This window comes from Vigna unguiculata, chromosome 8 (genome assembly GCF_004118075.2).
Source record: "Vigna unguiculata cultivar IT97K-499-35 chromosome 8, ASM411807v1, whole genome shotgun sequence".
In the NCBI taxonomy this organism is placed as follows: domain Eukaryota; kingdom Viridiplantae; phylum Streptophyta; class Magnoliopsida; order Fabales; family Fabaceae; genus Vigna; species Vigna unguiculata.
In genome coordinates, this window is record NC_040286.1 from 18,485,773 (window position 1) to 18,501,183 (window position 15,411).

Consider the following 15,411-nt stretch of genomic DNA (forward strand, 5'->3'; position numbering starts at 1 on the left):
CCGGTGCCTAAGTTAATAGAGTGACCATTAGGAAGCTCCAGAGGAGTGGTGTCCTCAACTGGTTCGAGGCGGACATCCCGGCCTATTCTGGGGTCAAGGTCTTCGCCAGAGAGGGCTATGCTGGAACCAGGGGGTCATTCGATATGGTTGGTTTGTTGGATTGGGAGTTGTGGTCGCAAGCTTGCCATGTAGCATTCGCGTGCCAAGCGCTGGTCGTAGTGTATGGTCAGGATGTCACCGGATGGGGCGGGGAACTTCATGGCCAAGTGGGGGGTGGAGACGACTACGCCAAGTGTATTGAGGGAAGGACGGCCCAGGAGGATGTTGTAGGATGTTGGCGCATCAACAATAAGGAAGCGGATTGGGACGATTTTGGTTTGGGTTCCGTCCCGAAAGATGGTGTGGAGGTCGATGTAGCCCCGGGTGGATACTTGTTCGCCGGAAAAGCCATATATGGGCTCATCATATGGGACCATGGCGGTGTCAGGAAGTTGTAATTTTTGGTAAGTGGCCCAGTAGAGGATGTCAACAGAGCTGCCTTGATCAACAAGGACTTTCTTAACAGCATAATTCTCGATTTCGACAGTGATGACCATGGGGTCGTCTTGTTGGTGGTCGAGGCCGTGGAAGTCATCATCTGTGAAAGTAATGGGGGGCATACGGCGTCTGTGGTGGGAATGAGTGATGTGGTTGATGGATTGTATATGGCGGAGGTGTCTTTTTCTGGCAGAAGAAGTGGAGCCTCCGCTTGCGAAGCCACTAGAGATGTTGTTAATGGTGCTTCGTAAGGGGGGGTAGGCAGGGGTGATTTCGGTGTGGGCGGGTTCTGGTTGTTGATTGTTGGGTTGGGCCGGGTGGCTGTTGTGATGGGAGTCATGTGGTTGTCGTCTATGGTCAGGTCGCGGGGGGTGGCGGGATTAGATTGGCTTGGAGGGCTTCGTCCAGAATCAGGGAACGGGCTACTGTGAGGGGGGCATATCTGGTGAAGCGAGGTTGGCGGGGTTCACATGGGCGGGTATCAGGGCGTGGGTTAGTCTGTGGGGTGGGGTTGGAGGTGGTGGCGGCGTAGTCGTTGCAGAATTTGGTGTGAAGTGTTTGCATTTCCTCCATGCGGACGTAGTCGACTGCACACAGCTTGAGTTCGTGCATGGAGACAGGTGGGTGGAGATATACGTTGTTGGTGAAGGGGTCGGGTTGTAGGGTAAGAGTCATGCACTGGAGAATCATCTCCTGGTTGAGGTGCGGTGTACGAAGGGCGGCTTTACTAAAGCGATCGATGAACGCTCTGAGTGGTTCGTTAGGTTCTTGTCTGACACCCAGTAGGGATATGGTGGTGGTTTGATGGGGACGGCTTCCGGCGAAGTGGGTGGAAAACATGTGGGAGAGGATGTCAAAACTGTCAATTGAGTAGGGCGGAAGAGTTGTGAACCATTCTAGGACAGGCCCCTTGAGGGTGGTGGGGAAAGCTTTGCAAAAGACGGCGTCCTGGGACGTGTACAAGGCGACATAGGTGATGTAGACTTTAAGGTGCTCGTCAGGGTCGGTTTCGCCAGTATAGCGGTCGAGGGTGAAAGGTTACCACTGGGCTGGGAGAGGGGTGTTGGCGATAAAGTCCGTGAATGGGTGGCGGCGTTTGGGCTGGTGAGGAGGGAGCATGTGAGGTGGAACGGGGTGGTTGATCATAGTGGGAAAGGTGGAGGTGACGTTGTGAGGGGGAATGTGGGTTATGGAAAGATATTGTGGGTTATAGGGTGGAATATATGTGGTGTGGAGGGCGGTGGGAATGTTGTAGGAGATCTGGGTGGTAGGAAGGGTGGCGGCGGGGGTTGGGAGTGCGGTAAGCCTCGGTTGACCAGATGGAAAGTGGTGGGGGTGGGTAGAGGTAACGGGGTGTCTGTTGGGTGGTGGTGAAGGTGTGGGGGGTGGGATTGTATTCACTTTCTTCCTCTGTAGGTTAGAAAGTCGGAGACTTCACAGCTTCAGAGGTTTCTTTGGCTTTTCCCTTCAGGTTGGGATCAGCCTCGATCCTTCGCCTGAGGCGGGAGTTCTCTTGTCTCAACGCCTCCATTTCTTCAGCACTGCGCTTCTTCAGGTCTGCGAGTTCTTGTTGCATCTTTGCTTGGCCGTCTAGGATGGCGGCCAAATCAAGGGTCATGCTAGGAGGTCCAGAGGGACCAGCATCCGCTTGCTTATTCTCTCTAGCTCTGCTGCGGGTGGAAACCATCTTTAGAGAAAAACAGGTACTAAAGGTGTTCGTCTCGTGCCCCACGGTGGGCGCCAATTGTTCCTGCAGAGAACAAATAAGATAGGTTAGGCACAAGCGTCACCTTACCATGTAGTCCGCTATCTCCTCAGTTGGCCTCTTCCCGGTCGATACATGTCAGCTTGAACCCAGGAGGGGTTACCTGCAGAAGAGTCTCCGAAGCTCAAGTAAGTCAAAGCTCTCAGAGAGTCAAATCAGTGATTAATGAATGCGTACCTTTAATTGCTGGGGTCCACGTGTATTTATAGAGCATTAATGATGTCTGATCATCCCATGGGCTGGGCCTTGACTTAGGCTCTAGCTTGGGCTGTGAGTGGGCCTGGGCCCTAACCCAGGCCCTTAAGGTTTATTGAACGCGGGGGCTTCCATCATATTGAGTTCATTGGAGTGGTCGGCCTAGAGTTCATTGGAGTAGTCGGTCTAGGCCGGCTACTTGTCTTGATGGCTTATGTTGGTGATATGAGGTACAGGTTGTCCCCTTAGATGTTTAGTTTAGGTTAAAACCGGTACAAGTTAGGCTAACTCGGCCTAGGCTGGATACTTGACTGCCTTGATATGCACATTGTTTACTTATTTGATCAAGTTTGGCTAGGTGTGATACAATATATATATATATATATATATATATATATATATATATATATATATATATATATAATCACAATCTCTCAATAATGACTATCCCTTCGATGAAAAATATACCTATAAGTTGTATACACGTAGATGTAAATTTACGTTTCACTTATAAGAGTTAGATGTAAAAACTATTTTTTGTGTTAGATGTAAATTCAGTGACATAGTAAGTTATTTTTGTGTTGGATAATAATATTTTGACATATTTTAAATCCACCGTTTCAATCAACCTTAAATTATCTATTTTGATTTTTTTAGTAATGTGATATGATAATCTAAGAAGGATTAGAGTAGTGGGTTAATAATGAGTTAAAATATTATTATCATTGTGTTGTGTGTCAGTGTACTTCCGGTACTTCCTCGTCCTTATTCCTCTAAATGGTTTGTCTTGGAACTATTTCTGCTTCCGTTTCTGATTGTCCCTAGTCACAGTGGAGGTGGAGATGGAGAATAACGTGCTTAGTGATGTGATTATGCCAAGTGGAACAATGCAGAATCTGTAATGATACCCTTCCTTTCTCATTTAATTATATCAATACAATGACAATGACACTAACATTTCTTGACTCATCAATATATAACATGTTTGATTTTGCGGCAGTACGAAATAAAAATTACATAAATTGCCATGTAAAAGCCTTGTTTTATTTGCATTAATTTATTACTAACATCATGTTGATATAAAAGATTAGGACCAAAATACTATATTTTGGTAAAAAAAAAATGAGCCATTTCCCATTTCTTAAATGGCTATAGACGTTGTTGAAATTTTCTTTATAGTTCGTAAGAATTGAATACGTGTTAGAGGGTTCGTTGAAATTTTCATCTGTGTATACGTTGCAGTGTAATTCATGCGGATAAGCCGGCCGCAAAAGCCACTCCAGTGGATGGTAACCAGGCTGACCCGGATATAAACTGGGCCACCGTGAACCTATTTGCCTCCACAGAAGAGGTAATGACCCGGTACCCAGGCCATTTGACCCGTTGGCCCACAGCTGCACCCGGACCATAATTCATGTACTCACCATAATACAATGTGTCCAAAGCGAAGTCTCCATTCCATTCCAACCATCCACGGGGATGTATGTGGTCACCCATGTAGGATAACATGAACACTGTTCTAGAGAACTGCTTCCATGGACGGCCCAAATAGGTGGGAAAGCTGCCCTTAACGGGCACAAGATCCGAAGCAGGTAGGATCCGACAATTGTGCATGGATATGCCCGTATTCTGATTTGGGTCTTTTCTATTCTGGGCTGTAATGGTGTTCTTCTGTTGGGCCATGGGCTTACGGGCATAAATATTACATTTCTGGAAAACGACCGCAGCATTGCCAAATATGAAGTCTACAGTACCGTAAATGTCACATTCACGAAAAAATTGACGATTAGAATGGACATAGAGTGAGTCTTGGTACCCCTGAATGTTGCACCGGTACACCACCGCGTGGTCGGCTCCAACGCGGAGCGCCACCGCTTGGTGCTTCACCGGTCCGGCATAGTTCTCGAACGTGATATCACGTGCCATGAATCCAGCACCACTAGCAGCTGCAATAATTCACAGTCAATTAGGAACATGTACTACTGAATGGAATAATCTGGAAAGGCATTACATCCATTTTCATTCATAAGTAGAAAACAAAAATTGAAAAGTTATTACATTATATATTACTAATTTAATTTAATTTGGGACATAATCACATGTTCCGATTGATAATTTTGTCTCGCATTGCAAGACTAGCCAACAACCAATAATTCAATTTTGGATATGTTAGTACTAGTAATTGTGATAATGAAATGCTGTACAATCAAAATTTAAGAAATGAATAATCATTTGGTTTGACAAGGGCGATATAATGCGTAAGGTTTATGCAATGCTTTCTAGTTGAGCCAGGTTTCTTTAAACTCCAACAACCAACTACCACTTTACTTGGATTTTTCAAACATTAATAATGTTAATTTGGTGAGGCATGAACTGTAGTTACCTTCCATCAATAAAAACATTTCCACCAAGATTTTGGTGGTTGGATTCTGCAAGTACTTTTCACTTTTTGAAAGAAATTCAGCAATAAAATAAAAAATTTAGTTTTGACTTCAAAAGAGCGTACGAAAACGGATTTACTACACAACGATGCACGCACTATAAAGATGCATATACTCGCGATCAAATGTTACTTTTTTTCTTTTTCTTTTTCTAAAAGTATTAAGAGACACGTATCAAGGTTTATTTGAAAAAATAATATATTCTACAGTGAGTTTAACAAAAAAATATATTTTTTTTTCAAATTAATTAATAAGTTCTCTAATATATTTCTTTTGAAATGTACGTGATTTAATTATAATTTACAAGAATATAATTTCATTTTTTATTTTGTTAAAAATTCATGCTAATAAGCTCGTCATTATCGAGAAGAGTTAACTTTGATCATAAAGATAAAGAAATGGTATCGGTGGGGGTAAGATTGTCCAACCGGATTTTATCTTGGACGTGGAAAAGACATGCAACTAGACAGCTACGAATATAAACATTAACAACTAGGACGACATGGGCCACGTGCAAGTTTGTAGTGTTCAATTATCATGCATGTCAATGGTTCACATTTTTCTACCCATACTTTTCTCACAGTACAAAAAGATAAGAAATTTGTATAGTTGGACAGAAAAAGCATTAACATAATCAACAAGCAACGATGAAGGAGGAATGTACCGAAGGATGCAGTGTGGAATGTGGTCATGCCATCTATCACATTCTTTTTCCCTGTAATGACAGTTTTGCCCTTCCCATCTCCTATGAACATCACATTCGTTTTCTTTCTGCCCACCTTTAAATTATTCTCCTCATACCTGAAAATTCCATCATATCCAAATTAAAGTCACCCTACACATGCCATACTTCTTCTATCCATTGCAATCATAAAACACAATTAAGCAAAACCAGCTTATCACTATATAACAATTCACCAGCAATTAATTGAATATGTTTCCTCTTCAAGTCAACAAATTTGATTTAACATCAACCTAAATTACCGGAAATCGAGGCGTAAACATTGTTAGAAATTATAATGATACCTCCGCATTATTCAATTATGAGGAGTGCATGCAGAAAAGTGTTTTTCAAAGAATAGTAGCTCGTGACCGACCATGTTGCCTTTCATTCAGTACATATATCGCATTCAATAATGAAAACAGTTAAATAAAAACAAGAAAATAATTAAAAAAGTGCAATGTTCGTTATCTCGAAAAGTGTATACTTTTCTGAAAGATAGAAAGCGGGCATATTATTCGCATTCAACAATAAATAAATATTCAGATGATATTTGTTTAATTACCTTCCTGCCCTCACGTAAATGATGAACCGGCGACTGCTGTGTTCCGGCGCTTTCTTAATGGCCTCCGCAATTGTCTTCACTGTTCCGTCACCGTTCTTAGACACCACTATATCTGCTTGAATTGCTGACGTGGGCAAACTCAATAATCTTCTATCACGTTTATTCAACCATCTCGGGAATTTCCCCAATATATCATCGTTAACATTAGCTTCACCATCTTCTTCTTCCATTAATCGTCTCTTATTCTGAATAGGCACCCCCGAGAAATCGCCACTTCCACTCGCAGAGAATATCGCGAGACAATTGCTCACGAGTTCAGACAAGTCCTTCAAGTTATTAACCATCTGGTCCTTCAAGCTCCCGCTCGAGTCCTCGAAGCCCTCCGCACACGTGTCATGATTAGTGAGGGCGGCGCTGAGCCACGTTATCACATCGTCGGTAGATCCATCAGAGCCGGGTCTCAACCCGCCGCTGTCGGATATAGCGGAAGGCGAGAGGATGTAGTCGAGGGATCGGGAAAGAGAGTCCATCGACTCCTCCAATAACTCGAGGCAATCGTCGTACGCCGCCCGAACTTTGGGTTCGGTGGCAGCGAAGGAGAGGCCGGAGGAGGCGAAGAACGCTCTGCTGACGTGGCGGAGGGTCATGTTGAATGAGATGTGGACGAGGTCTTGCTCCGAGGCAGTGGTTGAGCCGGGGAAGTCAATGAGAGAGTTGATGCATAAGGTTGGGAAACGTGTCTTGCTGCAGGTTCGGGATATTGCCTGAGTAGGCTTGCGGGATAGGTTGGGTCCGTTTTGGTTACCGGAGGCGCGGGAGCGGACCACGGTGACGAGGACGGCGGTGATGGCAGCGGCGACGATTAAGACGGTTGCGAGAATCGAGAGAATGATGAGTTTTCTTTTGGTGGTTGCGGAAGACGAAGAAGGGGGTAGTTTGGTAAGAGGAGTGGTGGAGCGGCGTGAGGAGCCACCTGGGTCGTTGGGCCCCAATCTGCCATATTCCATTGGGTTTGTGAAGTTGGGTGTGGAAAGTATGAATGAATCAGTTAGTGGTTTTTTGTTGAAGTGGGAGGGTGCGGCTTTTATAAAAGGCGGTGCTGTAAAGTTGGAGTGAGTGTTTCAGTGTTAATGTAAAAATTGGAAGGTTGGTGTGAAGTCTACGTCTTAGGAATTAGCTGGCTGCTACTTCCAGCGTTGTCCACTGGATGTGAATGGATAGTATAGATAGAGCTTTCTTTGCCTTTTTCCCTACCTCTTGCCTTCCTCGTTCTTATTCTATATTATTGTTCTATGCTTCTTGGTGCTTTCTGCTGACGTGGAATTGTTCCAATAGTAAACCAGTCGTGTCAGTAATTGAATTATAACATGTTAGAAAGTGATTGTTGTGTTAATTTATCACTTATCACGTGGGATTGATGTAACTTCTCCTATGTTTTTCACACCTGTTTGTATTTGTACGTAGAAGAGTAGATCTAAAAAGTGCTAGTGTTCAAGTCAACTTACAATGATGTGTGTATATTCAATGAATAGTAAATTTCATCTTCAATCTTAATTCTTTATATGTATTATTGGATTTTCTCGAATAGATTTTTTACCTGCTAAATTAACTTAGTTTATTATAATGTTTCTGAGTCTCAATGGGCATACGGAGATTCTCTAAGATTGCTTATTAAAACAGCGAATATGTCTCTAATGTCTAGTTCGTATAATTTAGAAAACGAATGCAGGTAAATTTTATGAGCCATGGAAGATAGAAATACGGATAATTGATTAAAATGAGAAGACTTCAATGTTCAATGGAGTGTTTTGATCATTAATTTGGTGACTAAAAAGTAATGTTTTCTTAGATAATGAACCACGACGACAGTTTATTCTTAAAAAGTATTTTAATTTTTTTATTTGATCTTGTAATATAGTATATGGTCCGAAAGAAATCTGCACTACTTTATCTTTATGACATGGTGAAAATGGGGACATGCATGTATTTCTTAACTATTAAGCTAAATCTCCAATAACATTCATTGTCGTGTCCGATTTCTAATGTAGTTTATTGCCTCTCCTTTCTACTGTTAATCATGTCCAAAAGTTGCCACTAATTCTCCTTATTCTAGCCTTCTCACTTTTACAAGCTATCATTCCCACTTTTCGCCATCTTTTCAACTTTATCAGAAACTTCGTTGCTTAGGAAAATGGTTTTTATACACAACTTTTCAACACTTAATATACTTTATAAGAAAAATGCACAACTTCAAATAAAGATAGTTAGAAAGTCTCGCTGTTAAAGAAAATACGATGACAAACTTGTAATAAAATCAAACTTTTTAACGATGGTTAAATGTTAGACTCAAGAAGAAATAACAACAGTTACACAAGGGAACAACTGTTAAAAGCGGATGTTGTAACACACCAAAAACTGAAGCTACTAGACTTAATTTTATTTGTCTAATCTTTCGTTTACTTGGATAATTACAATTAATTTGTATTCATTTGAAAAATACAAAAACTTATACATCATTCAAATGTATCATCCCACCACAAAAATATATTGAGTTAGAGTCAAAATATTAACGTCAACTCAACCATGGACGCTATTAGAATCGGCCAAAAGGACACAAAAGAGATACTAAATCAAAATCACAAGGTTATTGTCAACTAACCCATGCCATATTATCATTATTTGTGTTGCCATGGATACATTAATTCAATAGTACTAACAAAAAATTAAATTAAATTTGGATAACATGATTAAATTTAATTATAATGATTATGCAATTGTGTGATTCTACATGTGAAATTTGGAATTTAATTATAATGATTATGCAATTGTGTGATTCTACATGTGAAATTTGGGATCAGAACCAAATAAATTGCACTGGTCATATGCAATTGTTATTAGCATCTACCGGTCCATACATCAATTAATAATTTAAATTAGTTTTCATACTTAACATTGGTTAGCTCACGCTACATCCAAATATTTAAAAATATTATTTGCGGGTCGTCCGACCCACACATGTTTTAATATTTTAGCGTCACACAGCCCATGCTAGTGCTATATATTTTAAATTATTTATTCACTTTTTGTTGTCGACTACCCACACTACTAATACAAATTTTTTATTTTTTTTACTCGTTTGCGTCAGCTGGACGATGCTATATGCCATCAAACGTAGTGTACCTGGACAATGTAATTAAAACTAGCCTCTATGGTTTTCTGGTTGGCTCCGAAGCTAGATCGATGGTAGATGTGAATTACTATCGGTTTTGGCCTCTTAGCGTCGAGTTTTGGTAACACTATTTGCTTGATTTCTTGTAGTGTTTCTTAAACATACTTGATATTAATATACATATAGATATATGTAGGAGAAGTTTGTTTATACTTTTACAACAAACTAAAGACTTAATTTGAAATACATCACAAAAACAAGATAAACTACATCAGCTACAGATTTAACAAAATCACACGAAAAGTTAAGCTAAACAATCTCATTGTTACATGTCTTTGATGAGTATAAGGGTGAGTCTTTGATGAGTCATTATTTTCCCTAATTCCATTGTCTTTTTGTGTCCATATTGATGATTGTTTAGTGCTTAATTTCCTTTTATTAGTGCATTTTTTTTCAATTGGGTTTCATTGGGCCATTATGCCAAATTTTGAGTAATTTGACATTAATTGGTATAATTTTTGTTTCTAATTTTTAGGTATTTTGTGGAGCAAATTTTGGAATTTAGACATTAATCTTAAGATAAAGAGAGACTTTCCATATCATTGTCACGTCTGCATCATGTCAATGAGTTTGTCCACGTCAATGGGCCAACATTTTCAGCCTATAGTGACATTTTTGTAATTATGCTGACCTGAATGACATTTTTGTAAATACTTTGGTTTGTGGTGATGTGACCACATTTGTTTTAGGTCTTCTTCATGGACAGCCACTATCTCCCCCCCCCCCCCCCCCACTCTCCATTTTACGTTTCCTTGCTTTGTATGGTGACTATGGAGGCACCCATTCATGTTTTGGGTGTTTTCGCAGTTTAAATCAGCACCCATTTGGGGATTTTGACATTATTGCACCTTGGAATTGCTTTCTTATCATTTTATTGAAGTATTAATGTAATATCTCCTTTGTTTTCATTTATAGCTCTTTCATTGAAGCAACTTTGCTTTTCGTTTCTGCCATTTTACATTTTGTTATTGTTTGGTGCATTTTACATTCGTGATTGATTCCCTGAAGAGAATGCATGAGCTTTGAAGTTCTTTATTCCATAATGTTGATTGGGTTCTGTTTTGATTCACTTTCCGTCTTTTAATCTCCTAGGATAATTCAAAATTTGTGTGTGCTTAATCTGCAATGGATAATTTGGTGTTGAAGTGAATATGTATTCATGCTTAATGAATGTGGGTTGCTTGTTCAGTGGTAAGATTAATTGATGTGTGCATTGCTTTAATGTATAATGAAACTTTTCTTAATCTTCGCTTAGTTGATTGAGAATAAGTGGATTAGGAGTCAATCTGACAAAGCTCAAATTGTCGTGACTGATGATAAGTGGAAGTGCATTTGAATTAAGGAGTCAACATATTTTCATTACTGATTGATTGAAATAAAATTGTGATTTTGACACTACCAAACCCCTTTGTGTTTTGTGTGTTGAATTGCATCTGGAAAGCTTTGAATGAAAGGTTTGGTCACTGGGAGACCACCTTGGGTTAACTCCCGAGTATTGCATTTAACTATTTTATTTGGTCGTGTATGACCTCGATCATTCTTTCCCTTACCTTTAAAACTTCATCATAAGATTTTAAAAGTTTACAACATATTCATTCAAATGAAATTGCAATAATAAAACAATTCTCAAAATGTTAAGTTTTCATGAATCATAATTAATCATGCTAAAATAAATATAGTTGATTACAAAAGAAAATGATGTTCGCATATTTTGAGTTTAAGATCTCATACTTACCATTATCAATATTTAAATAATTATATTTATATAATTTGAGTTCAAACTCATCATTGATGTAAGATAATGTAGGTTCATTTTATGTTTTGCAAATATGGTGTTGAGTTCATTAAGAAAACCTAGTGAAGATTCACACTAGACATTAAGATAGTGAGATATCTAGATGTGAAGGTTCACTTCAAGAGATAGAAATGATTCTTTTAACCAAGAAAATAAAACAAGATAGTTAGAAGAACATAAATTCTGAATTAAAATGGTGAAGAAACAAGTAGAAAATGGAAAGGTATGAGATCAAAATGGAGCAATGGAGCATGCCATTTGAAGTGGGGCTAAAAGGCTATCTAAACCTTAAGATGAATGGTGAAGCCACCACTTGAGCTTGCTCAAGATAAGGCAAGGAGGAACTTCTCTAAAATGGAGGAAAACACACATCACGAATGACACAATATATGTAAATAAACTTGATGAATCCAATCCAAGTCCATTACATGGCCCACATTCACCTCAAGGCCTAATCCCACTAAAAGGCCCAATAACTAGAAGTATTATGAGAAAGATTCAAGAGGGCTTACATCAAGATGACAATAATTCTCAAGGGCTTCAAATTTTTTTCTCTGGGGTAAAGAGGACATCAAAACATGATGGGTTTCATTTAAAAGAATTAGGATAGTCTTTATTTTTAGGCCACATGTTAGGTCATGCTTTATAAATTAATTGGCCAATGTACATATTTGATTAGCTTTCAAATTGGGCCAATTCAAGCTCAATTTCAAAGCTTGGCTGAAAGTTGTTCTCAAGGCACATGTTATGCATGGTACCAAGCATGAGACGTATGAAAGGACACATGGCACATGATCCTTGCATTCCTTGAATCACACGGATCTGAGAGACTTCTTGTAGCCTAGGTTGAGTTTGCATTTAATTTCAATGTTCATTTACATTGCATCTTAGTCGGCCTCTCTACTATAAATGAGAGCCTCCACCACTTGTATTTGGTTACTCTTTATGTGGTAATTGAATGATATTGAGATCACTCCTCACAATTGCCTTAAGAGTCAAAGCTAGACTAAGTTTATCCTCTAGCATCCTTCCCTAGGATATGTCTCCTTCCTTTAGCTTCACTTCCATAATCCATAACATTGCTCAAGGGTCTCCAACCTTGCTCCACTCATTTTCGTTGCCTCATGGACCTTCTCCTCTCCAAAACTATGCTTGAGCTCCATCAAAACTTTAATTGATCAACCCTTTTACAAGACAAGGAGCACCCCTTATATAGATGAGTTATAAGGGTTTCTATGCAAAAGAAAAAGTGTACAAGGGCATGTATACAGATATGAAACCCTAGCTTCTACAAACTAGGTCAAGAATGAGACACATTTTGGTGGAGGATCCCATGTTGATTCTGCCTCCTCTGTGCTTTTGGAGGCCAAGGTACATGTACCATGGTGGTACATGTTGCTTTATGCTTTTCTCTCTATTTCACCTCATATGCGCCACCTAACCTATGTCATATAGTCTACGATGCAATGCAAAATATAAGCTCCATGATCTTCAAGTCAATTCTAAATTTAGCGGATCTTTAGATCATCAATGCATCTTCATCAATTCTTCATCAACCATATGATCTCATCAAATCCCCACCCTTGCTTCATCAAATCCATGCACCAAGGTCACTTGTGTTAACAATCCCCACCCTTTATACCCTCAAGTCTACATGGCCTTTCTCTAGACTTTATACCTAGTGTATCTTTCTAACTATCTATACAGTCCTTAAAATAAAATATTTTTTTTTCATCCTTAATTGCATTCACTATAATTTATTTTTGTAATCATCCTTCCATATTAACTTTGTATAAAATTCTTGAAACTAAAATTAAAGTTTTGGTAGCATGATGATCGCATTTGAACTCCTCAAAAGTTTTAATATTGTCAACCAATTAATACAATTCATATATGTATGATATATAACTATTTTAGTGCTTTGGTTATCCATTTAATTCCTTCATCCATTAGTTGACTTCAAATATTATTCAAGATTGTTGTCAAAGAATAGTGAAAATATACAAAAATAAAACCAGAACAACAACCATAAAAGAAAACATATTTATTGCGTACGTATTTTACATGTAAAAGATCAAACTTGTTTTATTTATAACTTTTTGTATAAAACTTCAAATGAGTTCAATTTTTAACCTAACCATAGTTTTTCCTACCCAAGGAATCCATTTATGAACCCAACAATTTTAAATTGTATTCGAATACTTACAAAATAAAAATGGGGAAAATGTATACATGAAAATAATATGCCAAAATAAAGAGTTCGAGATTTGGGATTGACCCCCCTTACCTTGGTGAAGTTAATGGAACTCTAAGGTTTCAATGGAAAGCTCAAAGTGATGTATATCCCCTATTTAAGTGTCCTCACAAGAAGCTTTAAAAGAGAGAAAATCATAGGTTATAGAGTAGGACTTTAAAAAGAATAAGAAGAAATAAATCCTAACTCTAGATCAGATTTAATGAAACTACATGACTAAGAATTTAAATGACTATGAAAGGAATAAAAGAGAAGAGAATAAAAAAGTAAAAATAAGAGAAGATAAAAAAAAAAGAGAGAGAGAAGAAGAAGAAAGCTTACTTTAGGCTCTTTTCTCTTGTAGAAAATTGTGAGAAAAATGTGGGAGATTTTGTTCTATTTATAGCAAAGCTTTGCACAAAAGAGAAAATATGATTTATACAAGAATTATTTCTTGAATCCTTGTAACTACATTTGGAAGCTTTTCCATTGGAAGAGTAGAAAAAAATCTACTCAACCTTATCCTTTGCATTAAATTCCACAAGGTACATGGGTAAAAGAATCTTCCTACTTTGTTCTTATCATGGTTGCCTGAAATTTCTTAGAGAAATGGACTTGCTCCACTTATTTATATTGCTTTCAATTGGGACCAAACAATGGGCTTGAGTTCATGGGTTTTTATTACTCAAATTTGTTATTTTAACAAACCCTTAGTAAACCTAATGATGAGCCTCCTTGTGCGAGATTGATGGAAGGAGAGACTCCATGCGTTATCAGCGGAAGGAAAAGCAGCAATAGGTGTTTCGGTGGTGGTGGAATTGATTGGTGAATAAGGTTCTCTAAAAGGGTTGGGTCAATCTTAGAGGAGGAAGGCTAGAGAAGGTTCTTGAGGGAAGCTTCTAGAAATTGACTTTGATGAGTTCATATTTTTGCCCTCATTTGATGTTTAAGTATAGGCATTTAATTGAATTTGTGTGATTAAATGAGTGATTTAATTGATTGTTCTGATTATTAGACTATTTGAGCTTGTGTGATAAAAATATATTAAAAAGTGATTTTTAGTTGAATAAATTATTTTTGGATATTTTGACGTTTGTTGATGCAGCTAAAGTTAAGATTAAGCACTCATTTAAGGTGCAAAAAATAAATTGATTGAAGTTACTAAACACCTTTCAATAAGGCTAAAATTAGCAAGTTATGGGGAAAAGTCACTTTTGCACCCCATACATTACCTATACACTCTCCTCTTTCCAAATGGGTCTCACATAACATACTTGCCTTTGTCTATTTTCACCCTTTTTTTCACTCATAAACTAGATGCACTCAGATCATGTCATGTGGCAATCCTTCACTAATTGAGCTAACTAGCCAAAACATGACACGTGTCTAAATCTAAACACTCAAAAATCAGTCGTAGCACTATCATAGGTCTTTCTCCTCTCCCACCAACACTATCACCGCCGCAGCCATTGACGAACACACACCACCATTACAGAAACCGCAGTAGCTCCTGAAGCCATTGATAATATGAAAATGTAAAATCTTCATATTATATAGTAAAATATAAGAAAAGAGGGGCAAGTGTCAACACCCAATTTCATCCTAGTGAATAAAAATGTTTCTAAAAAAAGACAACAAAAAATAAATGTTAATTAAAGAATAAAAAATAAATTGTTTAAAAAAATTGTTTATAATAAAAAGGATTTAAAAATGTTTTTTTAATTTATGTTTTTAATTTTTAAGTTAAGTAAAATAAGGTTTTTTTTAGATTAAAAAATATTATTTTTTGTTTTGTTTAATTAAAATAAAAATCAGATTTAATAAAAAATTAATAAAAAATTAAAAAATTATTATTAATTACTTTTATTTTTTTATTAATTAAATTCAAATTTTAAAAAATTAAAAAAACACAAAAACAATTTTTTTTGAT

The 15,411-nt window shown here is 37.9% G+C and overlaps 1 protein-coding gene across 1 annotated transcript; it reads right to left on the reverse strand.

Moving 5' to 3' along the window:
- Positions 1 to 3,397: 3,397 nt before the first annotated feature.
- LOC114194560 (probable pectinesterase/pectinesterase inhibitor 61) lies at positions 3,398 to 7,443 on the reverse strand. Its single transcript, XM_028084882.1, has 3 exons — positions 6,225 to 7,443; positions 5,603 to 5,739; positions 3,398 to 4,443 (listed from the first exon to the last, which is right to left on the reverse strand). The coding sequence occupies exons 1-3, from the start codon at positions 7,229 to 7,231 to the stop codon at positions 3,746 to 3,748; spliced, it is 1,842 nt and encodes a 613-aa protein (XP_027940683.1). The 5' UTR covers positions 7,232 to 7,443; the 3' UTR covers positions 3,398 to 3,745.
- Between the last annotated feature and the right edge of the window lie 7,968 nt (positions 7,444 to 15,411).

What these genes read in the sequence shown, in the direction of transcription:
- LOC114194560 (XM_028084882.1), bottom strand. Translation starts at nt 7,231, where the DNA reads ATGGAATATGGCAGATTGGGGCCCAACGACCCAGGTGGCTCCTCACGC. An exon ending in ATTTACGTGAGGGCAGGAAG is followed by an intron (nt 5,740 to 6,224) that starts GTAATTAAACAA and finishes TGGAATTTTCAG; the next exon opens with GTATGAGGAGAATAATTTAA. An exon ending in ATTCCACACTGCATCCTTCG is followed by an intron (nt 4,444 to 5,602) that starts GTACATTCCTCC and finishes GAATTATTGCAG; the next exon opens with CTGCTAGTGGTGCTGGATTC.